This window comes from Salvelinus namaycush, chromosome 31, assembly GCF_016432855.1.
Source record: "Salvelinus namaycush isolate Seneca chromosome 31, SaNama_1.0, whole genome shotgun sequence".
NCBI lineage: Eukaryota > Metazoa > Chordata > Actinopteri > Salmoniformes > Salmonidae > Salvelinus > Salvelinus namaycush.
Window position 1 is genome coordinate 40,379,578 of NC_052337.1, and position 26,763 is coordinate 40,406,340.

At 41.0% G+C, this 26,763-nt stretch overlaps 1 protein-coding gene across 1 annotated transcript; it reads left to right on the top strand.

The window, feature by feature from the left end:
• Positions 1–551: 551 nt before the first annotated feature.
• On the top strand, positions 552–23,948 carry LOC120026003 (E3 ubiquitin-protein ligase KCMF1). The gene is made up of 7 exons (XM_038970780.1): positions 552–750; positions 15,123–15,290; positions 15,499–15,638; positions 15,981–16,082; positions 16,231–16,408; positions 16,784–17,072; positions 22,272–23,948. Exons 1-7 carry the CDS (start codon positions 735–737, stop codon positions 22,558–22,560), a joined length of 1,182 nt encoding a protein of 393 aa, XP_038826708.1. The 5' UTR covers positions 552–734; the 3' UTR covers positions 22,561–23,948.
• Positions 23,949–26,763: the final 2,815 nt, after the last annotated feature.

Below are 26,763 nucleotides of genomic sequence, written 5' to 3' on the forward strand. Positions count from 1 at the left end.
GGCGGGGGGGGGGTATGGGTCTCCATCGCCCAGTACTGGAGGATGCACCTATACTGACCAATGTCTATGGTTGTGTAAGTATAATGTATGTAACAGGTAAATGTGGAGAGTGAGCTGTAAGGGGGATCTATGTATCCTGTGGTGAGAGCACTATTCCCTGCGCCACGAAAGCCCTGGCCTCGAGGGCAGAGGCAGTAGTATTCTCACATAGCTATGCCATGCTACAGAATTACCCCTCTCTCTCGAAACGTCCTTGCATTTGCACCAAGCCCTAAATGCAAACCGGTAAGCTCCCCCAAAGGCCATCCCACTGCTGCCACCAGTGTAACAGGTCGATGTGGAGAAAGAGTGATGGGCATGATCCATGGATCCTGCAGCATAGGGATTTTTTTTTTTTTTTTTTTTTTTTTACATCAAACTAGTCAGGGCTTGGGTGAATAACTTGTCTCAGTTAATACTTTTTTTAAATTACCCTCTTCAGTTGAACAACCACAAAATAGATTATTGTGAAGGGCGCCTCCTAGTGTTTCTTCAGAAGACTGCGAATGCTCTGTCTCAGTACTTCTTCATGACAGACGGGGAGGGGGAAGCAGAGAACTGTAAGCTCAGTATCCATCTTAAAGAGAAAATAGGAAAGAGAAATCGCGTCCAAGGGTTATCCCTCAAAAACGGTATCTTTTCCTCGTGATCCGTGCTTGGGAGCCCCAGGAGGGGGCTGTGTCATCGTCTGTAGGATGTCCCGACATGAGGGTAAGTGAAAAATAGACGTCCTTAGCGTCGCAGACTGAGCACTGAAGCTTGCTAGCTAACATGCCATGTTTTGTATGGCAATGCATTGGACAGGGCTCATGATGGCGGCCACCAGGAATTTTCAACCTTTTCTCAACCTCCTGATAACTGGGTGGAACCAGGCAGTTTTTCTTTAACGACAGTCAACGAATTAATTAACAGTCATGTTTCAAAGAAGTCATACTTCTAGTGAGGGGCATTTTCTTATAGCGAGTTAGCTAATGCTAATTAGCGTGCTGAAGCTAGCTAGCTGAACTGATGATGGTCCGACGGTTGCTAACTAGTTAGCTAGGACGTTAACTAGCTAGCTAACTAGCGTTCTTCAACGCTGTACACAGTAGTAGTAGCAGCTAGTTTAAAGTGTCCAGACTGGGAATGGAAGGGTGAATGCGTGGTATATTTTGGTATGGCCACAGATTGTTTTCATAGCTAGTTAGTTAACTGGACTTCGTGCTGAAACACTCAGTCACCAAGGTTTTGATCATTGAATGCACTGTCATCAAGGTATCGTTAGTTTGAGGCCCTCCGTCACAGTGGGCCAAACCTAGGCATGTATATAACTATCTAGCTAGTTTGCTAAACTAGCTAGCTAGTCAGCTAGCTCGTCTATCGTCACTCAATTATCGTACGTTAGCTACCTATTCTAATTAAACTCATTAACGTTAGCTAACTAGTTAGGGTTATCGGAGCAGAAGAGTACCGTATACCGGCAAACTAGGTAACTGTAAGCAGAGTGAAGTTAGCTAACAAGTTAGCTAAGGTTAGCCAGCTAGTTAGCCAAGTTAACTCTGTTAGAACACGGATTTGGAGAACAACCAGTTTGATAGCTAGCCTTCTCTATCTGGCTTGCTAGACACATTTGTTCACTTGTGCCATATTAGGTCTGGATGACTAGCCAGGTCAGGCTTTTTTCCAATGAAGGTAACGTTGTAGCTAACTAAGGATCATCATTTTTCACTTTAGACACGTTTCTGGTGAGGATTGGAGAATAATTCATTTTAGCTGGGCTGCTGCAGAGGATCTGTGCAAATATTATTAAGGCCTGTTATGAAGTCGGTGAATTGGTGCATTGGCTAGCTATGTCAAAATGACATACAGGTTCCAAATAGGATGTTTTTCTAGGCAGCACACCTTTATCCCTAGCCTGGTTGCGCTCTGTTCAGCTATTACATTCCACTCGTGTCCACTCTTGTCATTAGCAAAAGAGACTGGCCTTTTGGGAAATCTTCAAATATGAACATTATATCATTAATGAGCTCTAGGAGATCAGAGGGTTTAATACTAATTTGATAACCCTCACAGCTATCATCCAATCACAATGTTTATGCAAATTAGATTGATAGGAAAACGTTCTAACTTAATTCATATATTTGATTGGAACCATTCAAACGTTGGGCATTCTGTTGCTGGGAGAACAGCATTCCTGTTTATTGCATTTTTACAAATGTGATCACCACAGAAGCTCTCGCCATTCAAACTTCTCCGCCAGTTCACTGTGAATAGCCTATTTTATATCCTGCAAGGTGCTTTTTTCCCCCTCAAATAGATATATCTTTTTTGGTTGCTCAAAATAAGTGAATTGCCAGGGAACTCACAATACGATATTATCACAATACTTAGGTGCCAATATGATATGTATTTAGATTATACTGTGATTTTATTGCGATTCCATGGTCCAAACATATTTCTCACCATATGTCTGCTGCGGAGGGACAAGAGAGCTATGAGAGAACGAGTTTTGAGCAGTCATGGAAATAAGTGAGGAAAACAAATTGGCTCCCTATTTTAAAAAGATGGAGAACAAGTTATGAGGGAAAAATAGTGGAGTTTTGGTGCAGGTACAGCCAACTAGCAGAAAAATAATATTGCGATATTGTCAAAACAATAAAATAAATGTTAAAATAATATCCCTATATGTCACTATTGATTTCCTCAGTGTTTTAACTACTTTGTATGTTTCATATCTGCAATCATATCAGTCAAAAAATATAAATGACCAGTTTATGCTTCAAAACCAACTTTATAAGAGGTTTTAAAAATAGGTTCTATTTGACTCAAAATTCCATGACATACAGTAAGGCATTGTTGGCAGAATAGATGGATGCAGTTAAACATAAATATTTAAGTGATGATGCCAGAGAAGCCGGTGTTTGAATGATATGTTGGCACGGGTGTTGTTAGGCCCAAGACATAGTCGAAAACAGACTGAGGGCATTATCACATTATACAATAGGTTACCAAAATGTTCAAATAATTATTGACATATTTTCATTCAAAACTTTATTCATACTATTTCATCCATCCACAAGATATATATCGGTTTGGTTGCCAGAGACACGGCCCAGTCAATTTGTTCTGTGTCTATGAACGCAACCCAGTCATTCGTTCTAAATGTTATGTTGTCATACCGGCTGGCAACCTTCTTATCCATTGCTTGCTTGCTAGCTAGTCAACTACGGCCAACTTACAGTCATGTCAAACAGTGCAGCCAGAATAACAGCTAAGTAGCTGCATTTGCATTTGTTTAAATGTCACTAGAAAACGGCTTATTTCGATACATCCATAACTAGGGTTGCACATTTTGGGGAATATACAGAGGTGGAAACTTTCCATGGGAATTAATGGAAATATATGCAAATGAATACCATTTAAATGTAGATGTTTTTTGCATTGGATAAATTTACTGTATCATATGGAGACAGAAACATATAAATTGTACCTTTTATAAGTAGACATAATTGCTAATTATTACAACCTTCCAATAAAACAAAAACAATGTAGTTACAAATTGAACTGAGTTGACTCTTCACATGGGAGGATTTCACTGAACAAAAGGGAATATTGAATCCATCACATCTCCCAAAAACTTTTCAACGTGCATCTGTAAAATTATGGCACGACCCAAAGCCCTTGCTTGGAAGTGTACTTTACCAGACTGCCAAGAACCTTGCCCTCATCCAGGCCAAGGTGGTGAGACACGGTAGTGATGACAACATAGGCCTTGTTGATCTCTGCACCAGACAGGATGCTCTTGCCAGCATACTTGGGGTCCAACATGTACGCTGCGGCGTGTATGGGCTTCAGGCAGAAGTCTTCGCGCTTTCTGATGTATTTCAGAACTGCAGTTTCCTCTGCTTGGAGTAACAGTGAATTGGGCAGGGCAGTACGGATTTCTTATCTTACATCTGCAAGCAGAGTCTGAAAATCAGGCAGGAGGATCCTCTTGATGGGGCTGTCCATATCGCCAGACTGTGATATGGCCATTTCTTGGAGAGACTCCTTCACCTCCCCAACGGGTGTTGCTGGGCAGCTACAATGTGGTGTTCTTATTCTTCTCACTTTGCTTGATGAGGTAGATTGCTGCTATAACTTGATGACCCTTCACATACCTAACCATTTCCTTGGCTCTCTTGTAGAGAGCCATGATGTCCTTGAGGAGCAGATTCAATGCATGAGCAGCACGGCCAATGGGTGTGATGTGAGGGTAGGACTCCTCCACTTTAGACCAAGCAGCCTTCATGTTCAGAGCATTGTCTGTCACCAGTGCAAAAACCTCCTGTGGTCCAAGGTCATTGATGACTGCCATCAGCTCATTTGAAATGTAGAGACCGGTGTGTCTGTTGTCCCTTGTGTCTGTGCTCTTGTAGAATACTGGTTGAGGGGTAGAGATGATGCAATTAATTATTCCTTGCCCACGAACATTTGACCATCCATCAGAGATGATTGCAATACAGTCTGCTTTCTCTATGATTTGCTTGACCTTCACTTGAACTCTGCATCCAGGAAATGAGTAGATAAAGGATGTCTGGTTGGAGGGGTGAATGCTGGGTGAAGACCATTCATAAATCTCTTCCAATACACATTGCCTGTGAGCATCAGAGGTGAACCAGTTGCATACACAGCTCGAGCAAGACATTCATCAGCATTTCTCTGACTACGTTCCTCCATTGAGTCAAAAAAAACTCATTCTCATTCCAGGAGGACCATGAGCTGTTGCTAATGATAAGGTGTCTGATTCATCATTTTCACCTCAAATAGAAGTAGAGGGACTTTTGTCAGAGGTTGCTTGTTGTGAGCGCTGAGGGATCTTTATGCACTTGGCCAGATGATGCTGCATCTTTGTTGCATTCTTCACACATGATTTGGCACAGTATTTGCAAATGTACACAGCTTTTCCTTCTACATTAGCTGCAATGAAATGTTTCCACACATCAGATAGTGCCTGTGGCATTTTCTTGTAAAGATTAGAATAAAACATTTAAAATACAATTCCATGTACAGATAAATAGTTAAGCAGTTAGATTAACTTCTTACGGATCTAGCGTCCCACCTCGACAACATCCGATGAAATTGCAGAGCGCGAAATTACAGAAGTCGTAATATTAAACATTCATGAAAATACAAGTGTCATACATCATTTAAAAGCTTAACTTCTTATGGCTGCAGGGGCAGTATTGAGTAGCTTGGATGAAAGGTGCCCATTTCAAACGGCCTCGTACTCAATTCTTGCTCGTACAATATGCATATTATTATTACTATTGGATAGAAAACACTCTCTAGTTTCTAAAACCGTTTGAATTATATCTGTGAGTAAAACAGAACTCATTTTGCAGCAAACTTCCTGTCAGAAAGTGAAAAATCTGAAATCGAGGCTCTGTTCCAGGGCCTCCCTATTAATCTGCTTGAAATCTATTAGTATACATGCACTTCATACGCCTTCCACTAGATGTCAATAGGCAGTGAGAGAAGAAATGGAGTGTATAGCTTGATCTGAGGTCGAAAGAGAGGTCTTGGAATGACATGACCCCAATTTCCTTTGTTCAGGAAGGCGCGGGTAGGACATCAGCATTGGCTTCTGAAAAGCTTTCGTTATAGACGGCTACTATCTCCGGCTTTGATTTTATTTGATAAATGTGACAATATCATCGTAATGTATGTTTTTTTCAATATAGTTTTATCAGATTATTGAAAATTTTTCTGGAGTTTTGGCGTGTTCCGTTCTCTGCGTTTGGTGACGATGGACAGCTTCGCGCCACTTTGCTAGTTTTGGTTGCTAATTCGAGAGGGAAAAAGGACATTCTAAAACCAAACAACGATTGTTCTGGACAAAGGACCCCTTGTGCAAGATTCTGATGGAAGCTCAACAAAAGTAGGACCCATTTATGATGTTATTTTGTATTTCTGTCAAATGTTTAGACGTATATTCCGCTCTTATTTTGGGCGCTGTCTCGCTATAACGTAAGCTGCATGTCGTACTAAAGTTATTTTTAGAATTCTAACACGGCGATTGCATTAAGAACTAGTGTATCTATAATTTGCTGTACAACATGTATTTTTTAGTAAAGTTTATGATTAGTTATTTGGTCAGAATAGGTGAGTGTCAGAAATATATCCGGAGATTCTGGAAAATAGTTGCTACGTTTTCACAATGTATAACCACGGATTTCAGCTCTAAATATGCACATTTTCGAACAAAACATAAGTGTATTGTATAACCTGATGTTATAGGACTGTCATCTGATGAAGTTTGTCCAGGTTAGTGAAAAATTATATCTTTTGCAGTTTTTTTGCGATCGCTAACTTTTGCTGCTGATAAATGGGTTGTGTTTTTGGCTATTGTGGTAAGCTAATATAATGCTATATTGTGTTTTCGCTGTAAAACACTTAAAGAATCGGAAATATTGGCTGGATTCACAAGATGTTTGTCTTTCATTTGCTGTACACCATGTATTTTTCATAAATGTTTTATGATGAGTATTTAGGTATTTCAATTTGGTCTCTGTAATTGTTCTAGCTGCTTCGGTGCTATTTGTGATTGCAGCTGCAATGTAAAACTATGATTTTATACCTGAAATATGCACATTTTTCGAACAAAACATAGATTTATTGTATAACATGTTATAAGACTGTCATCTGATGAAGTTGTTTCTTGGTTAGTGACTAATTCTATCTCTATTTGGTCGGTTTTGTGCAAGCTACCTGTGCTGTGAAAAATGTCTGTCCTTTTTTGTATTTGGTGGTGAGCTAACATAAATATACGTGGTGTTTTCGCTGTAAAACATTTAAAAAATCGGACATGTTGGCTGGATTCACAAGATGTTTATCTTTCATTTGCTGTATTGGACTTGTTAATGTGTGAAAGTTAAATATTTCTAAAAAATATTTTTTGAATTTCGCGCCCTGCACTTGGACTGGCTGTTGTCATATTGAGCCCGACTTAGGGCTTGCAGCCATAAGAAGTTTTTAACTTGTTAATCCAGCCGCTTTGTCAGATTTCAAAAAGGCTTTACGGTGAAAGCACACCATGCGATTATCTGAGGACAGCGCCCCGCACACAAAAGCATTACATACATTTCCGACCAAGCAGAGGCGTCACGAAAGTCAGAAATAGCGATAAAATAAATCATTTACCTTTGAAGATCTTCATCTGGTTTCAATCAGAAGGGTCCCAGCTATATAATAAATGGTCCTTTTGTTCGATAAAGTCCTTCTTTATATCCAAAAAAAGTCAGTTTCATTGGCGCGCTTGACTGGGTAATCCACCGGTTTCCCTCGTTCAAAATGCATACAAATGAATCCCGTAAGTAACCAATAAACTTCTTCCAAACATATCAAACAACGTTCCTAATCAATCCTCAGGTACCCTAATATGTAAATAAACGATAAAATTTAAGACGGAGAATACCGGAGATAAATAATGAAATTCGCGCCCTCACCGGAACGCGCAACGAACGCTACAGCAAAAATGGGAGCCACTTACAAAAACTACAAATTCTAGCTAATTTTTCACAAAAAAAGCCTGAAACTCTTTCTAAAGACTGTTGACATCTAGTGGAAGCCCTAGGAACTGCAGTCTGGGAGGACCTTTTACATTCCCATTCCCAGCCATTGTAATCAGTGGTGAGCTGGGGAAGAAAACAAATTCTGGATGGATTGTCCTCGGGTTTTCGCCTGCCATATCAGTTCTGTTATACTCACAGACATTATTTTAACAGTTTTGGAAACTTTAGAGTGTTTTCTATCCAATACCAATCCAGTAACAGGCAGTTTACTTTGGGCACCTCATTTCATTCATCCAAACTTCCGAATACTGCCCCCTAGCCCGAAGAAGTTACAACTACTTTGTAAAATAAATATTTTAAAATGAAACATGTATGGAAACAGGTGAATTAACACTCCTCAGTTAGCAGGCTCAAGTAAGCTAAAACCCACATGGTAGCAAAAACTAACTAGCAGAAGTTGTTAGAAATGATTTAAAAACACTTTGCTGTAGGCTACTATTTACTAGTTAACAAGAAATCATGTAAAAAATATATTCATTCCACCCAGTATTTTAATCAAAACTTACCAGAAAGCATGTAGTCCTTGGCTCAGACAGTGTGCTAGTGTGGGCTCAATAGCATCTCATAAGTGTGCAAGATCTTGAGAATCAGCTGTACATGTGATGGATGAATGCATTGTGCATGCAGAGGGTTGCAATTCCTTTGAATTGGGGATAGTTTAACCAACAAAGGTTCACTGTTATAAGCTAACATTTTTGATGAATTTAAGCTAAATTCCCAGGCTTAACTTCCCATGGAAAAATTCCGGAAATTTCCCGGAAAAATTCCGACCCTTTGCAACCTTATCCATAACAATGAGCTAATGATGAGCGATTTCACCTGGCATAGAAAATGTGGTCTCTCGTCAGGACACTGTTGTTCAGAGGAGCTAGCCAAAAATACAGCTAACACAATCACTTCAAACTGAAGATGGAAAGACTGCAAACTAGCTGCATTTCGTTTCATTTTACCTGTTTTCTATTGATATGTCTTTGTATATATCCATAAAGGTTATGCTGATTTAATTATTTCGATTGGCTGAGAAAATCTGCCTGCCTGTTTTTCTTGTCCCGACCCCTACACATTCATTGCTATGGTATTGAAACAGTGTTGCAAATGTCAGAGACTAACAACAAGGTTTATACACATCTACGCCATTGAAAACCAATTGCTAGTCTAAAAGAATTGGGGAATAATGTCTCGATACTTTTTACAGTAGAGATAAAGTTTATAAATTGGCTGGGCTGAGGAGACTGGATTCCGCAGTGAGATGGAACAGAGTAAATTGGCATTTCAACGTCATAGCTTTAGCCGGTGGTAACTTGTGGAATAGACCTCCGGCTACGCAATCAGCGTCCAGGATTAGACCCACCCGTTGTATAAAATTCACCAATACATGTCTTGGTAGTCCCAAAACTATTGATATCAGCTGACCTGGTACATTGTTTGCTGCTGCCACCCATTCGGGATGCACCGTCAAACACCAGGCCCACGGGCTGAATAGGACACAGAAGCGAGTATAAATGAGTCAACAGTCATCTACTTTATGAAATTAGACTGATGCGCTCGCATCGGTTAATTCCACTTAATTTGCAGTTTTATTGACTGCAGTGTCTATTAATTGTTAAAACACACGGCCGCTTTCCCATTTTATATTGCTATAGAATTTTCACAAATGCCTTACTATACGTCATTCCCAAACATTCTATGAATTTATGAAAATTACCATATGTAAGTGCTTGCATGTCAGAAGAAGGAAAAAGTGTCATTCTTCCTGGTGGGTGACTGAACAGATTTGAATAAGATTTCATGTTGCTAAAATGCTGTCAGTTCCACTTTTTAATAAGAGAGGAGTCATGATCGTCATGATAATCAGCATATGTGCGAGTAATGACGACAGGTGCCAGTTTTACATTACTTTCCCCATTAATGGGCTGCCGAGTGGCACAGCGGTCTAAGTCGTTTCATCTCTGTGAAAGAGGCGTCACTACAGTCCCTGGTTTGAGTCCAGGCTGAATCACATCCGGCTGTAATTGGGAGTCCCATAGGGCGGCGCACAATTGGCCCAGCGTCGTCCGGGGTAGGCCGTCATTGTAAATAACAATTTGTTCTTAACTGACTTGTCTAGTTAAATCAATTACATGAAAAAAAATATGGGTTGCAACTGAAGCAAACGTAGCTCGATTTTAATCTTGTAGGCTAATATTTTCTGTATCATTGTTTCTCTCATTACGGAGTCCTCTCTAGCCACTTTGAACAACGTGATCTTGCATTGACGCTACCTTCTCACAAGGGAATGACTGCAGCAGGTTGTAACGGTATTCACACAGTCGGTATTAGATAGAATGTTGTGACCCTACTTACCTGTGGGGAAATCAACCTGTTGTTGCTTAGATTACCCCACTGGCTCACAGCCAAAACTTAACTTTTTAAAATGACATTTTTCTTGTAATCTATTTATTTGTTTTAGTCAATTACAAAACTACATTTTAAGAAAAGTACAACATGTCTAAAGATTACTTTTAAAAATGTCCTGCTCCCTAGCGTTCTTACTACTTAGAAAAACGTAATATTGTAGGGTTACTGACCGGAATGTTAAGTTAGCCTAGACCAACAACACAAATGGACTATACAGCTACAAGTAGTGAGTGGAGTTAAATGTCTTACCTGCGATATGTTTTACACACACACAGCTACGTGTAGTCTACTTGAACACGGCGTCCCTATATTTCCCACACCGAATAGTCTGAAGCCACAGGGCTCTTCTCGCAGGCTCTATTTCCCTACGTGCGAACCTTAGGTTGGAATTTTTTTACTTGGCTACATGCACATTGAACAACACAGTAGCTTTTTGTGATTGTTTTGTTATTTCTGTATAACAAATCTTTTATAATGGAGATCAATAGGAAATAATTTAGTTTTCCCCCAATTTGTGGTCGAGGGGAATTCCTTATTACGTGAATACCGACTGAGACTGTTTGTTCTTACAATTCTATATTGTACCAAATTTGCGCGCACCCCATGTCCCATAACATTGTCATGGAAAATATTCATGTTTCCGTCTACCAATCAGCAACTGTGCCGTAAATCCGGCTACATATTGAGATTGCCGAAAGGCCAGCAGTCTCTTTGGCAAATGACAGGGGTGGAATGTTAGCTAAAAAGACTGGTTCCCAGACTACCTTTCTCCAGAGTCCAGACAAGCATTGCATAGGGGCAATTCCACAGTAGGAGTGACACTGAAACCAATGGTTGCAAACTTTGAAATTTACTTGAACAGTGCAGATACAAAGTTTGGTAAAAGAATGATGGCACAAACTGTCATTCTGTGGTGTGAAAGACACCGTTTTGCAAGTATAACGAGATTTTCTATTGGGCAAATTCAGGTAGGTCCTTCCCCGTTTCGTTTGCTTCAGAAAAGCAACATTTTGCAACAGGCCTCATTTATAAACGATTGCGTACGTACAAAATATGCCCCAGAACATGCGTGCACCAGTTTTCACGCAAAAGTTGGCATTTATAAAAACTGAACTTGACGTGAGAATGTGGTTATCCTCCCACAAACTTTAGATCATGCGTACGTACAGTTTCTAGTGGTTGAAGTATTGCTTTGCAAGAAGGCAAATGGGGAATAAATTATGACTTATACATAACAAAAAACAGGTAGCTAAATATAATAACAAGATGCAATAATTTGCTGTTCGTGAGAAACTATTTATTTTATCTTTGCATTCATTCTAAAATAATGACATCGATTTCCAATTAAAATTCCTCACCTTTTCTGACTGTGATGGTTTCATACTCGTGAAATAGCTTATAGGCCTGCAACAAGGGACGAATGGTAGCCTATCCTAACATCTCTCATTTAATTGGACCCACTTCACAGCAGTAAATAGATAAGCTACCGGTATTTAACTTCTTCTGGCTGCAAGCCCGAGGCCGCCCACAATATGACAACAGCCACTTCAAGTGCAGGGCGCGAAATTCAAAATATATTTTTTAGAAATATTTAACTTTCACACATTAACAAGTCCAATACAGCAAATGAAAGGTACACATCTTGTGAATCCAGCCAACATGTCCGATTTTTAAAATGTTTTACAGCGAAAACAGCACGTATATTTATGTTAGCTCACCACCAAATACAAAAAAGGACAGACATTTTTCACAGCACAGGTAGCATGCACAAAGCCAACCTAACTAACCAAGAACCAACCAAACTAACCAACAAACAACTTCATCAGATGACAGTCTTATAACATGTTATACAATAAATCTATGTTTTGTTCGAAAAATGTGCATATTTCAGGTATAAATCATAGTTTACATTGCAGCTACAATCAGAAATTGCACCGAAAGCAGACAGAATAATTACAGACACCAATGCCAAATACCTAAATACTCATCATAAAACATTTCTGAAAAATACATAGTGTACAGCAAATGGAAGACAGGCATCTTGTGATTCCAGACAATATTTCCGATTTATTAAGTGTTTTACAGCGAAAACACAATATAGCGTTATATTAGCTTACCACAATAGCCAAAAACACAAGCCATTTCCCAGCAGTAAAAGTTAGCGATCGTAACAAACCAGTAAAAGATATATAATTTTTGACTAACCTTGATAAGCTTCATCAGATGACAGTCCTATAACATCAGGTTATACATACACTTATGTTTTGTTCGAAAATGTGCATATTTAGAGCTGAAATCAGTGGTTATACATTGTGCTATCGTAGCTACTTTTTCCCACAACGTCCGGATTTTTTTCTGACACTTTTTCTGACACACATATTCTGACCAAATAGCTATTCATAAACATAACTAAAAAATACATGTTGTATAGGAAATGATAGATCCACTAGTTCTTAATGCAATCGCCGTGTTAGAATTCTAAAAATAACTTCATTTCGACATACAGCTTCGGTATAGCTAGAGTACCCAAAAGCTGGGCGTCGACGACTAGTTCACATGTACGACAGATATATGAAATAGCATCATAAAATGTTTCCTACTTTTGCTGATCTTTCATCAGAATGTTGGACAAGGGGTCCTTTGTCAAGAACAATCGTTGTTTGGATTTAGAACGGCCTCTTTCCCTCTCGATTTAGCAAGCGCACTAGCCAAGTGGCACGAATCTCTCCATGTCAACAAACGGAAGAGAACAGAACACGGCAAAACTCCCGAAAAAATTTCAATAATCTGATTAAACTATATTGAAAAAACATACTTTACGATGATATGGTCACATGTATCAAATAAAATCAAAGCCGGAGATATTAGTCGTCCGTAACGACAGCTTATCAAAAGGCAAATCCAGGTCCCATGACACGCTCTCCAGAAAACAGGAAACTGGTGACACGTCATAGAAAGAGCAATTATACGAGCCCAGATCAAGTTACACAGTTCATTTCTTCTCTCACTCCTTGTCGACATCTAGTGGAAGACGTATGAAGTGCATCTAAACGAATAAATCTCAAGGACTTTAATAGGCAGCCCCTAGAAGAGAGCATCGATTTCAGATTTTCCACTTCCTGTCAGGAAGTTTGCTGCAAAAGGAGTTCTGTTTTACTCACAGATATAATTCAAATGGTCTTAGAAACTAGAGAGTGTTTTCTATCCAATAGTAATAATAATATGCATATTGTACGAGCAAGAATTGAGTACGAGGCCGTTTGAAATGGGCACCTTTTATCCGGCTACTCAATACTGCCCCTGCAGCCCAAACAGGTTAAAGTATTTTGCTCTATGCGATCCTGAACAGTTTAACGGTAGAACAGACGGTTCTCCTTTTCCATTGACATTTTGTAGGCTACGTCTGAATACTGTAATGTCAAATTTCTCGAGTAGCCAAGACACTGTTTCATTTATAAACATAAATATATCATAACCATTGCACCTTTTCTAGCCACGATGAGTTCATATTTGAAGTAGCCATACAACAGATTAGCATGCTCGTCTCTCATTTAATTGGGCCTATTAGATAGGCTATTATCATTGAATGTTTTTTTCTCTATTCACCTGAAAGCGATTTATAAGGTATGGTGTAATTTAACAGGTGAACAGACAGTTGATATCTTTTGCGTGTAAGTAGGCCTACTATAGTAAAAACAAAAATCCAGAGTTGACCATATTTAAGAATTCGCGGGCAGTGCAGCATATTTAGATTCAGGAGAAAGTAAATGCAAAACATTATTGAATTAAATTATATGTTTAGAGGTTCACAGCAAGTTGCAATTGTTTTCGTATTTCTGAAACAGCAAATGTCACTGCAAAAAAAAATAAAAAAAATCTGCCAGCACATTTAATCAAGTTCGCTATTGATATTTCCTTTTAGATATTCTGTCTTGGCCTAATTCCAATACTTCCAAAGTATTCAGCAAAAAGGGGGATTATTGTAACTTGGAAAGGTGAATGATGGGCGTTATTCAGGCGGCAGTATAATGCTCGTTCGCGCGAGCACAGTTTTACGACAGGTCTGATTTATAACGGGAAACGTGCATATGTAGTCATTTCAGGAATAGCGCCCGCAGATATTTAGTATAAAATTATAAATGAGGCCCTTGGCCTCTGAGTAGTGTAGCTCATGGGTGTAATTCATTTGGTACCATTTTCCATTAGTGCTTGATAGTCATCAAAGGATGGGAAGTCAGCTGCTGTTGTCATCATCACAGAGCAAAGGCATATTCTCAAATTGAAAATGTTGAGAATCCAGATAATTGAATGACCAATCTACATAAGTTCTCAGTTCTCATAAATGTCTGACTGTATGTGAGCAAGGAAGAGCAGCCTAGCCTTTTCCTTTTTCAGTTCCTACACTTTGTATCAGTTTTGTCAGTTGCCTAAGGAGTGATAGGCCTATGTGGTAAATGCCTTGGCTTTATAACAGTGGTGAAATTGTCTGATTTTAAACGAAGCAGTAACAAAGTGAAGGTGGTGGTTATAGCAGTTTAGATAACGCCTGTCTGAAGGAGGAAATGATCATGATATGATGACAAAGAAAGGGCACAAAGGGACAGGAAGCGGACAATTGGGTGTCTTTTTAAATTGTTCTTTTATTTTCACTTTGTCTACGTGCTCTGTTTATGTTCTCCAGATCATCTCTTTTGTCTGTCTTTCTGCTCTTTAGGCCTGCTTAGTTTATTACATTGTAATATAAAGCCCGGGCAACAAATGGGGAAAGAATACGTACAAATGCATAAGAGCCGATAAGATGGGGCACTATTATTCCGTGCCAGCCAGCCAGGTACACACACACACACACACACTGGCATTCCTTAATGACTTGCTACTGACTTTTAGGTGGATTCTCTTCTCGGTTGGCATTTGTGGATTAGTGTCAGTGCCAAAGACAGGCTGATGAGTGTCAGCCAGCCTAGGAGCAGACTGTACTTTCTCTCTCCCTCTCTCCTCCTCTTTCTCTGGTCGTAGGCCTACTCCACTAGACCACGCCATCAGGTATGCAATTAGCCTATACGTTGACATTCAGTCCTCACCCTTGTTTTGCAGGTGTGAGCTGTGACGCGTGTTTAAAAGGGAACTTCAGAGGGCGCCGGTACAAGTGTTTAATTTGCTACGACTACGACCTGTGCGCGTCGTGCTACGAGAGCGGCGCCACCACAACGAGACACACGACAGAACACGCCATGCAGTGTATATTAACCAGGGTAGATTTTGGTAAGGACATTTGCTGCGTAGATGAAACATTTGACATTTATAACAAGAGTTTTTTTTCTTGACCACGTGGCCCAAGCAGGGCTTGGAGTTCTTCCTGGTCTGGTCATGTGGTCAGGAAAAACACTTTGCCCTTATTGTATTTTATATAAAACGTTTGTGTTATGATGATGATAACAGTGACTCTAAAGATGGATTGTTTTCTTTGCAGACCTGTATTACGGCGGTGAGGCGTTCTCAGTAGAGCAGCCCCAGAGCTTTTCTTGTCCTTACTGTGGTAAAATGGGATACACAGAGACATCCCTACAGGAGCATGTCGCCTCAGAGCATACAGAGACCTCCACAGAGGTGGTGAGTGGACACATCATCCTAGTGTTTCATCTATCTTTACTAAGATGGGAAAGACCGTTCCCCCAGTTTAGCTCTGTTGCCCTTTTGCTTAAAAAAAGAAAGAAAAGTGTCCTCCATTGGTTTCAATAGAATGTTTTGGCGTTTACGTCCTCCTATAAAAATCTATGGGAAAGATTGTAGCCAATGACGTCTCATACATCCAGCTTAGATTCCAGGGCTCATGGACGCATTAACACAATTCTCAAATGATTATTTTACAACTGATGCTCGTCAATATCTTAAAATAACTTGAGTGGTCAGTTGAATATATCCAGAGGGTGTTTACTGCTTGCTTTATTTCAGATCTGTCCAATATGTGCCGCGTTGCCGGGCGGGGACCCCAATCATGTGACCGACGACTTTGCTGCTCATCTCACACTTGAACACAGAGCACCGAGAGATTTAATATCTTTTTAATGCAGCTCTTCTCTGTCTGCGTGTGTCTGCTTCTGCGCGTGTGTGTACACCATTGTGGGCAGGGTGTGTATTATTTCTGATTATTCCAAGTACTTGCGAACCCTTTCAACTCTGCTCCTTAACCTGCCTGGTTTACGATGAGTCCAGCGGCGTCCGGCACGTGCGTCGGATGTTCCACCCCGGTCGCGGGCTGGGCGGTCCAAGGGCACGCAGGACCAACATGCACTTTACTAGCAGCTCCACCGGGGGGCTCTCCTCCTCACAGAGCTCCTCGTACTCACCCAGTAACAGGGAAGCCATGGACCCCATAGCAGGTGAGCAGTGAACCTGGTCTGACCAGTCTCTATCTGTATAGTTAACGACAAGCAGGGTCTTTCCCATTGAGATGGATAGAGAATCTGGTTGTCTGCTCTTTACTCCCTGATCTGTGTTCACTTCTGCTGTATTTTATTCACCAGTCTGTACTGGAGTCACTTGAATGTTGACTTCAGTGGCTATCTTTCCGTGGGACGTAATGGCTCTGGCTCTGATCTCGTAGGAAGTATAACCCGCAGTCATAGTGCCGCGCCTCTTTTCTGTGACAGTCTTCCTGTATATCACATTCACCTGTCTCTACTGGAGCCTAGTTTTAAACTATTCATCTCACTAGAAGAAACTCAGAACACACTTCTTCATCTCTCCTCCCACAGAGCTGTTGTCTCAGCTGTCGGGCGTGCGGCGCTCGGCGGGCGGCCAGCTCAACTCGTCGGGCCCGTCCGCATCTCAGCTGCAGCAGTTACAGATGCAGCTGCAGCTGGAGCGCCAGCAGGCCCAGGCGGCCCGGCAACAGCTGGAGACGGCCAGGAACACCACGCGACGCTCCAACCCCGGCGGCAACATCAGCGCCACCATCCCCCCGCCCAGCGCCGTCGCCAACTCGGCCGGCGTGGCCGAGAGCAACCCCATGGCCTCCCACAGCTCCCAGTTCCTGCTCACACGGTGAGTTGGTCGATCCCTCTGAGGTGTACATGTGAACAGAGGCTTTAAAAAATTACTTGACTATATTCTAAGTGGAAGGATCTGTACACACACACACTGTTCACTGTTACTGCTATCAGGCCCCAGGTGTTGAATGCCCCGAGTGGCAGGGTCTGCTCTGTCCCCTCCCCACTTGCATGGTATCTCCCACAGTGTCTCCCTCCTCTTGTTCTCTCCACACCCATAGACTCACAGGTCTCCTCTCCTACTACCCTTTTTCGATACTACAACGTGAAAAACAGTTTGGTACTAGAATTTTGTTCGTTTTTGTTCTATCAAATGTCTCACGTTTGGAAATCAACTAATTGTTTATCAAACGAAAGAGTTTATCATAAGGCATAAACAGAACGCATCAGTGATTCGTTTTCCCTGCAACTTTCTGACGAGGCGACGGCATGGGAATGCCTGTTTGTTTGTTTGGTGCGCTTTTTCACCACTTTGTGTATCCATTAGCGTTGCCTAATAAATCAGACTGTGATACCAATTCTTGGTATAAAGCCTGCAACAGCTTGGAAAGTGTCCTTACAATAAAATACCATTTGAACTTACTATAATGATTCTGTGTTGGTCCTTCAGTGGGTCGAAATTTGAGACAAAATATCCACAGGAAAGTATTATTCGCCTGACTTTTTAGAGCGCCGGAACTGCCGTTGTAATTTGTATACCTGGCACGTGTGCAAAACCATGTAAACACTAGTGATCGAAGAAAAAAATCGATAGTAGTTTTGGGACAGAATTATATCGATATTTGACTCTCGTATTGATTTGACTTATCAAAACGGCAGTATATTTCATCCTATAGCTTGTTCTAAATCTTTTTAAATAGTGAGTCAACATGTTTTCAGCTCTTATTTCTCTGACTGATCACCAGTTTTTTCATGCTCTTTGTCTCTCTGCAGCAAACTTAAAATGTGCAGTATGTTTGGAACGTCAATCGCAATAAAATCACAGTATCGAATTGCAATACATGTCGAATCGTGAAAATCGCAATACATACCTAAGTATCATGATAATATCGTATTGTGAGGTCCCTGCCAATTCCCAGCCCTAGTAAACACCTGCAAGACTTCGGTTTGTATGCATGCATCGCATGTACAGTGCATTTGGATAATATTCACATTTTGTTACTTTAGACTTAATATAAAATGGATTACATTTTTTTTTATCCTCATCAATCTACACACAACACCCCATAATGACAAAGCGAAAACAGGTTTTTAGACATTTTTGCTAATGTATTAAATAAAATAAAAAATGGAATTACCTTACTTACATAAGTATTCAGACCCTTTGCTATAAGACTTGAAATAGAGTTCAGGTGCATCCTGTTTCCATTGATCATCCTTGAGATGTTTCTACAACTTGATTGGAGTCCACCTGTGGTAAATTCAATTGATTGGACATGATTTGGAAAGGCTCACACCTGTCTATATAATGTCCCACAGTTGACAGTGCATGTCAGAGCAAAAACCAAGCTATGAGGTCGAAGGAATTGTCTGTAGAGGTCCGAGACAGGATTGTGTCAACACAGATCAGGGGAAGGGTACAAAAAAATGGCAGCATTGAGGTCCCCAAGAACACAGTGGCCTCAATGATTCTTAAATGGAAGAATTTTAGAACCACCAAGACTCTTTCTAGAGCTGGCCGCCCGGCCAAACTGACCAATTGGGGGAGAAGGGCCTTGGTCAGGGAGGTGACCCAAGAACCCAGTAGTCACTTAGAGCGCTCCAGAGTTCCTCTGTGGAGATGGGAGAACCTTCCAGAAGGACAACCATCTTTGCAGCACTCCACCAATCAGGCCTTTATGGTAGAGTGGCCAGACGGAAGCCACTCCTCAGTAAAAGGCACATAACAGCCCGCTTAGAGTTTGCCAAAAGGCAAACTCGGATCATGAGAAACAAGATTCTTTGGTCTGATGAAACCAATATTGAACTGTTTTGCCTGAATGGCAAGCGTCACTTCTGGAGGAAACCTGGCACCATCCCTATGGTGAAGCATGTTAGTGGCAGCATCATGCTGTGGGGATGTTTTTCAGAAGCAGAGACTGGGAGACAAGTCAGGATTGAGGGAAAAATGAACAGAGCAAAGTACAGAGAGATCCTTGATGAAAATCTGCTCCAGTGTGCTCAGGACCTCAGACTGGGGTGAAGGTTCACCTTCCATTAGGGTAACAACCCTAAGCACACAGCCAAGACAATACAAGAGTGACTTTGGGACAAGTCTCTGAATGTCCTTCAGTGGCCCAGCCAGAGCCTGGACTTGATCCCGAAGAGACCTGAAAATAGCTGTGCAGTGATGCTCCCCTCCAACCTGACAGAGCTTGAAAGGATCTGCAGAGAACAATGGGCGAAACTCCCCAAATACAGGTGTGCTAAGCTTGTAACGTCATACCCAAGAAGACTCGAGGCTGTAATTGCTGCCAAAGATGCTTCAACAAAGTACTGAGTAAAAGGTCTAAATACTTATGTAAATGTTAGTTTAAAAAAAAAAATATATATATATTTTTAATCCATTTGCCGAAACATCTAAACCTGTTTTTGCTTGGTCATTATGGGGTATTGTGTGTGTGGATTTTTGAGGGGGGGAAACGATTTAATCCATTTTAGAATAAGGCTGGAACGTTACAATGTGGAAAAAGTCAAGGGTTCTGAATACTTTCCGAATGCACTGTACTTCGTCTTGTGGTCACAAGCAAACTAATCTGGAGACCCGCGTTTTGAAGTCGGTTTAATAATATTTTTTTGTGGAAATTTTGTCTCAAATTTTTAACCCACTGATGGCCCAACCCCACAGACAATCGGCAGAGTAAGTTCCAATATAATTTTATTCAATATTTGTGACAGGCGAGACTTTAGTTTTTTTTCTATGTAAATGAGTGTACACAATTGGGACTACCATTAACGATGCTAATGATAACTGTCTTCGGGTAGATGTAAAGGCTTTCCCAAAAATATTCTCAATTAAAAGTGAACTACAAAGTAGCCTGTGCCTAACTGGCAAAATCCTGATTATTTGCATCAATCCAGTGGCCATTTGTTCTGCAAACTCCATCACAGGATCAAATGCAAACTTTTTTTCTCACTGGCCAAAGATCTAATGGCCCGAACATGGTGTGATGTAAAAATGTTTTTTTTTTTTTAAAGTAAATTCATGCAGGGCATATAGCACGTGTCAAACTCCTTCCGCTGAGGACCGAGTGTCTGCCTATTTTCACTCCACCCTTGTACTTGATTGGTGAATTCAGGTCACTAATTAGTAAGGAACTTCACTCACCTGGTTGTCTAGGTCTTAATTGAAAGGAAAAAACAAAAACCTGCAGACACTCGGCCCTCTGTGGAATGAGTTTGACACCCCTGGCATGCTTCTCGCTATATTCAGCTACTAATAGGCTATATATCTATAGGTACTTAACTGCCGACACTGGGTAGGGGTGCTAACTTTTTGTTGTTCACACAGCCGTTTAACCACAGATTAAATAAATACTCCAGACCACAAGGTGGCAGTAGCTTGTTTTGTATTTTGCCAGCATTAGAAAACTGATAGCTAAATAGCAAGCTGTACAAATGTTGTTGCTAGTTAGCTAGAATTGTTAGTAAGCCCTTGTGGCCATCTGGCTAGTATCAACAACCATACTGAACAAAAATATAAACACAACATAAAGTGTTGGTCCCATTTTAATTTCTCTACCATAAGCCGCCTCCAATCGGCCTCACAACAGACAACGTGTAACCCCGCCAGCCCAGGACCTCCACATCTGGCTTCTTCACCTGAGGGGGGAGGGGCGGTACTCAGGACTATTTCTGTCTGTAATGAAGCCCTTTTGTGGGGGAAAACTTATTCTGATTGACTGGGCCTGGCTCCCCAGTTCGGTGGACCAGGCTCATGGCTGCCCCCTTGCCCAGTCATGTGAAATCCATAGATTAGGACCTAATGACTTTATTTCAATTGACTGATTTCCTTCTATGAACTGTAACTCATCTTTGAAATTGTAGCATGTTGCATTTATTTTTGTTCAGTGTAGGTAACTAGCACCATTATAATTAAATCAAAATGGATACATTTTTTTATAAAGCAGCCAAGAGTCAGTGTAGAAGCGAGCTACCTATGTTGTGCTACTGCATATGGTGACGCTAACCGTTAAGCTAGTAAGCGAACTGGCACAGTATGAGATAATGGAGAATGATTATTTTGTCATCATGCTAGATAGCTAGCTTGGTAAAAATATGTAAAGACTTGCTCTAGAAAAAAGGTGCATTATGCAGCTTTGTTTTAGTTATAACAATTCTGATGAAATGGGGGTGGATTACACTGGGAAAGGTGCCCTCTTTTTTTCCCACTTGTCACTCCTGTCAGCCCCCCCACGTGGAGGTTCATGCTCTTTGATTGGCTCAAAGTCAAGTTGTCGAGCATTGCTATTCTACAAGTAATGCTGGGCATACACTACACGACTTTTAAAATGTTAACAACTTGGAAGTGCTCACATTTCCTGATTTCCTTGTCCTAAATGTTTCATTCCGTCCATCCTCAACCCCAGGACATGGGTGCTCGCATTACATGATGATTCCTTAGTTATTCCTGCCTTGCGTTTCTCGATTGTTGTAGGAAGAAAATGCTGACACGCAAATATTGAGCTGCTTTATTAGTGTACAAATTATTATTTGCAGAAACGTCAAGAAATTTACGGAGGACAGAATATGGACTTCATTTCATATTATCTTTTTGGTTTCTGTCATAGTAGTTCGCAGATGTAATATTTGTGGAGTATGTTTTGCATGGAGATTTAACCTAAGGACCAATGAAAAGGTCTAAAATGAGAAAACTGGGCCATGTAAAACTAACTCACCCATTGAAAAGGCAGCCACGTTCTCTCCACAGCTCCATCAATCAGTCTTCCATCACCTCGGTCCACATGGTGCGTGTTGTTGCTAGATTTATCCTAGACCTGAAAGGCATTGTGGACTTAGAACATTCAATTTTGTTTTTCTATTTTAAAAAAGTGTGGAAAAATCTGTGATTCTCCCCGCTTTCTTTTTTGTCGTGGGGTCGAGTATCGTGATGCTAACCCTGGTATCAAAGTCTAAATTCTGTTATGACAACACTAGTGCAGTAGTCCCTGCCTCTGCTCGGTGCTAACCAGTTCCCCTCTTTGTCCTGCTACAGGTTAAACGAGCCCAAGATGTCGGAGGCGGAGCGGCAGGCGCTGGAGGGCGAGCGCGCCGACCGCAGCCTGTTTGTTCAGGAGCTGCTGCTGAGCACGCTGATGCGCGAGGAGAGCTCTTCCTCGGACGAGGACGAGCGGCGAGATTTCGCCAGCTTTGGGGCAATGGGCTGTGTGGATATCATGCCTTTAGACGTGGCCCTGGAGAATCTCAACCTCAAGGAGAGCGGTACAGGCAGTTACGGCAGCAGCTCGAGGAGCTCTAAGGAGCCTCCACCGCCTCCTCTTTGATGATATCCCAGCACCACGTAGACTTTGTCCTCTGTGCTGCCACTGCCAGTGATGGGCGGGCGGGCAGCAGGCTGTATTTTGGTTTGTTTTTTGGTGATTGTAATTTCAGGTCTGTCACCTTTGTTACATTGTGTACAACCATAAATAAGGAGAGCGGGAGCGATTGGGGAAAGTGCAAGTGGATGAGTGCGCAGTGCCGAGCGAGCGATGGAGAGAAAATAAATATATAAATATATATAAAAAGTTGATAATCACAATTTTTCTTTAGCAGGTCAGCATTAGGTAGCCGTGGCAGACCTGCTTCCTGTTCTCATGCAAAAGGCTCCTTATAAATACTCCACATTCAAAAACGGAAGAGGAATCAGACACCCTCTGATGAAGCTGCTGTGTGTATTTATGACTTAACTAATAAAGTGCTTGAATGGTTTACCATAACTACTGCATGAGGTTCTTTGCAGCGTGCATGACTTTTAATGACCTTATCGTCATTAAAAAGCTAAAAAAAAAAAAGAAATAGCCCAAAGCTTTTTATCTTCAACTGTTTTAAAAGGGTTACATGATTTGAGTTTTTCCGAAAAATTGAATATCACCAAAAAACTGACATGCTGAAAAGTTTAGGAACTTTTACAACTTTTTTTATTTTTAATAGAAAAAAGCAACATATTGGAATCTGTTGAAGCTTTTAAAAAGAAAACAATGCAATGTGTTTGTCTCTCAGCTCCGGTTTGTCCTTCCCTCTCTGTGACACCATCGTCTGAATATAACAACTTGCTGCACTAATGTCAACTCAAGACGTCTGCATTTACTTAGCAGATGATAAAATAATACAGTACTAGGAGCAGATAAACAAGATCTTGCCCCTGACATTTTTCCTAGATGTTGATGTTTTAGTGATAAGCGGTGTGTAACCACCAGATGTAGTTTCTAATTTATGCACCTGTACAGAAGAACTAGTCTCTCCCATTGTCATCGATCGCACTCAACTCTGCTCCTCTCTCTGCTTCTGTAGGCCCAGACTCCCTCCCTACATGAATTTGTATTTATTCTCTCTGTTGAGGAAGGGGAGCTCGGGACTCCACATTGCAGGCATTGTTTTTTGTTCGACTTATAAAAAAGAAAAGATCCGTTCAGATTTAGTTTTTCAGCTGATGATAGCACCTTCTATTTATTCCTCTTTTTTTTTTCTCTCTGATTCTTTTAAGCCTTGTAATGAATCATGCCACCTCCATGCCTATACTCTTATACTCTATGTAAAATACAATGAGATGTATATTGAATTTGTGCGTTAACTTTCATAATGGTTCTAGGACATGGGCAGACTTTTTTTTTTTTTTTTATGTAAATTTAGAATACTACAATAAACTGCGCACAGCTTTTGATGAAACGAAGCACCTCCCTCTTGATCTGTATGATGGCGTGTTATTCGGCTACTGTATTGGGCTTTTCACACTGCTGAGCTGTACCAAGCTGTACTGGTTGGGCATCCACCATAGTTCCCGGAACCGTGCTGGAAAGGACAATGTGAAAAAGAAAAATAACAAACCCTTACCCAGTACAGTTTGGTTATGGTCTGCACATAATTGTGAAAAGGGTATACAGTTGAAGTCAGAAGTTTACATACACCTTAGCCAAATACACTTACTCAGTTTTTCACAATCCCTGACTTTTAATCCTAGTAAAAATTCCCTGTCTTAGGTCAGTTAGGATCACCATTTTATTTTTTAAAGTGAAATGTCAGAATAATAGTGGAGGGAATTATTTCTTTCATCACATTCCCAGTGCTCAGAAGTTTACATACACTCAATTAGTATTTGGTAGCATTGCCTTTAAATTGTTTAACTTGGGTCAAACGTATCGGGTAGCCTTCCACAAGCTTCCCACAATAAGTTGGGTGAATTTTGGCCCATTCCTCCTGACAGAGCTGGTGTAACTGAGTCAGGTTTGCAGGCCTTCTTGCTCGCACACGCTTTTTCAGTTCTGCCCACACATTTTCTATAGGGTTGAGGTCAGGGCTTTGTGATGGCCACTCCAATACCTTGACTTTGTTGTCCTTAAGCCATTTTGCCACAACTTTGGAAGTATGCTTGGGGTCATTGTCCATTTGGAAGACCCATTTACGACCAAGCTTTAACTTCCTGACTGATGTCTTGAGATGTTGTTTCAATATATCCACATACTTTTCCTCCCTCATGATGCCATCTATTTTGTAAAGTGCACCAGTTCCTCCTGCAGCAAAGCACCCCCACAACATGATGCTGGCACCCCAGTGCTTCACGGTTGGGATGGTGTTCTTCGGCTTGCAAGCCTCCCATTTTTTCCTCCAAACATAAGGATGGTCATGATGGCCAAACAGTTCTATTCAGACCAGAGGACATTTCTCCAAAAAGTACGATCTTTGTCCCTATGTGCAGTGTCAAACCATAGTCTGGCTTTTTTATGGAGGTGTTGGAGCAGTGGCTTCTTCCTTGCTGTCGATAAAGGACTCGTTTTACTGTGGATATAGATACTTTTGTACTTGTTTCCTCCAGCAACTTCACAAGGTCCTTTGCTGCTGTTCTGGGATTGATTTGTGGAGGTCTACAAATTTTTTTCTGGGGTCAAGGCTGATTTATTTTGATTATCCCATGATGTCAAGCAAAGAGGCACTGAGTTTGAAGGGTAGGCCTTGAAATATATCCACAGGTACACCTCCAATTGACTCAAATGATGTCAATTAGCCTATCAGAAGCTTCTAAAGCCATGACATAATTTTCTGGAATTTTCCAAGCTGTTTAAAGGCACAGTCAACTTAGTGTATGTAAACTTCTGACCCACTGGAATTGTGATACAGTGAATTATAAGTGAAATAATCTGTCTGTAAACAGTTGTTGGAGAACTTGTATCATGCACAAAGTAGATGTCCTAACCGACTTGCCAAAGCTATAGTTTGTTAACAAGAAATTTGTGGAGTCGTTAAAAAACGAGTTTTAATGACTCCAACCTAATTGTATGCAAACTTCCGACTTCAACTGTATGTGTCGCAATGTTCAAGGCTTTAATAAGATATTTTATCTAACTGGGTGTGTACCATAAACAAGGCTCAGTAAAATACTCTAGTGCAGCACCTTCCCTGGACCTAAAGACAACTGGACCCCGGACGCCACTGAACCCTGTGCACTTTAAAGGGATACTTTGGGATTTTGACAATGAGGCCCTTAATATTTTTGTTCAGTGTAGATAAATTCAACAATGTCAGATTTTGACTTACAGTGAATTGAAATAAATTGGCTACTAATCTATGGATATCACAGATATGCTCCTGTTGGTCAGAGAAAAGGTTGGGGTATGTATGGATCAGAAAACCAGTATCTGGTGTGACCACCATTTGCCTCATGCAGCGTGACTGTGGAAGGTTGTCCCACTCCTCTTCAATGGCTGTGCAAAGTTGCTGGATATTGTGGGGAACTGGAACACGCTGTCGTACACGTTGATCCAGAGCATCCCAAACATGCTCAATGGATGACGTGTCTGAGTAGGCAGGCCATGGAAGAACTGGAACATTTTCAGCTTCCAGGAATTGTATACAGACCCTTGTGACATGGGGCTGTGCGTTATCATGCTGAAACATGAGGTGATGGTGGTATGGAACATTTGATCTTTTATTTCAGCTCATGAAACATGGGACCAACACTTTACATGTTGCGTTTATATTTTTGTTCAGTGTACCCCCCCCAAAGACAGATTAACTTGTGGATACCATTTTTATGTCTCTGTCCAGTATGAAGGAAGTTAAAGCTTATTTTGCAAGCCAATGCTAACTAGTGTTAGCATAATGACTGCAGATACCCATAGACTTCCAGTCATTGCACTAACTCTAGTTAGCAACTGCGCTAGCGCTAATTTCCTTCAAACCGGACACAGACATGAAAATGGAATCCACGAGTTCAAAATCCCAAATTATCCCTTTAAGCTCTCACCCCTATCTATGCACTGCAATAGCTTCCATTTTTTTACTACCAGTATGATAGCAGTGAGCAACACACTGTGCTTATTCTATAGCTAGAGGACAGCTGATATCTCCAGGAGTGATAAGTATAATGTTTGTATATCTGCTGTCTAGTACTGTCTTTTTGCGAGCTAGGGCCATCTACTTTAAGTGTTGCCTGTCTTCCCAACATTTTGGTGTGTGAACTGCTGACTGCTCATAACTTGCAGATGATTGTT

Excerpts from the sequence above, each read along its gene's own strand:
- LOC120026003 (XM_038970780.1), top strand. Across the intron at positions 15,291-15,498 it reads ATTAACCAGGGTAGATTTTG|ACCTGTATTACGGCGGTGAG; the intron begins GTAAGGACATTT and ends TTTTCTTTGCAG. Across the intron at positions 16,083-16,230 it reads ACAGAGCACCGAGAGATTTA|GATGAGTCCAGCGGCGTCCG; the intron begins ATATCTTTTTAA and ends TGCCTGGTTTAC.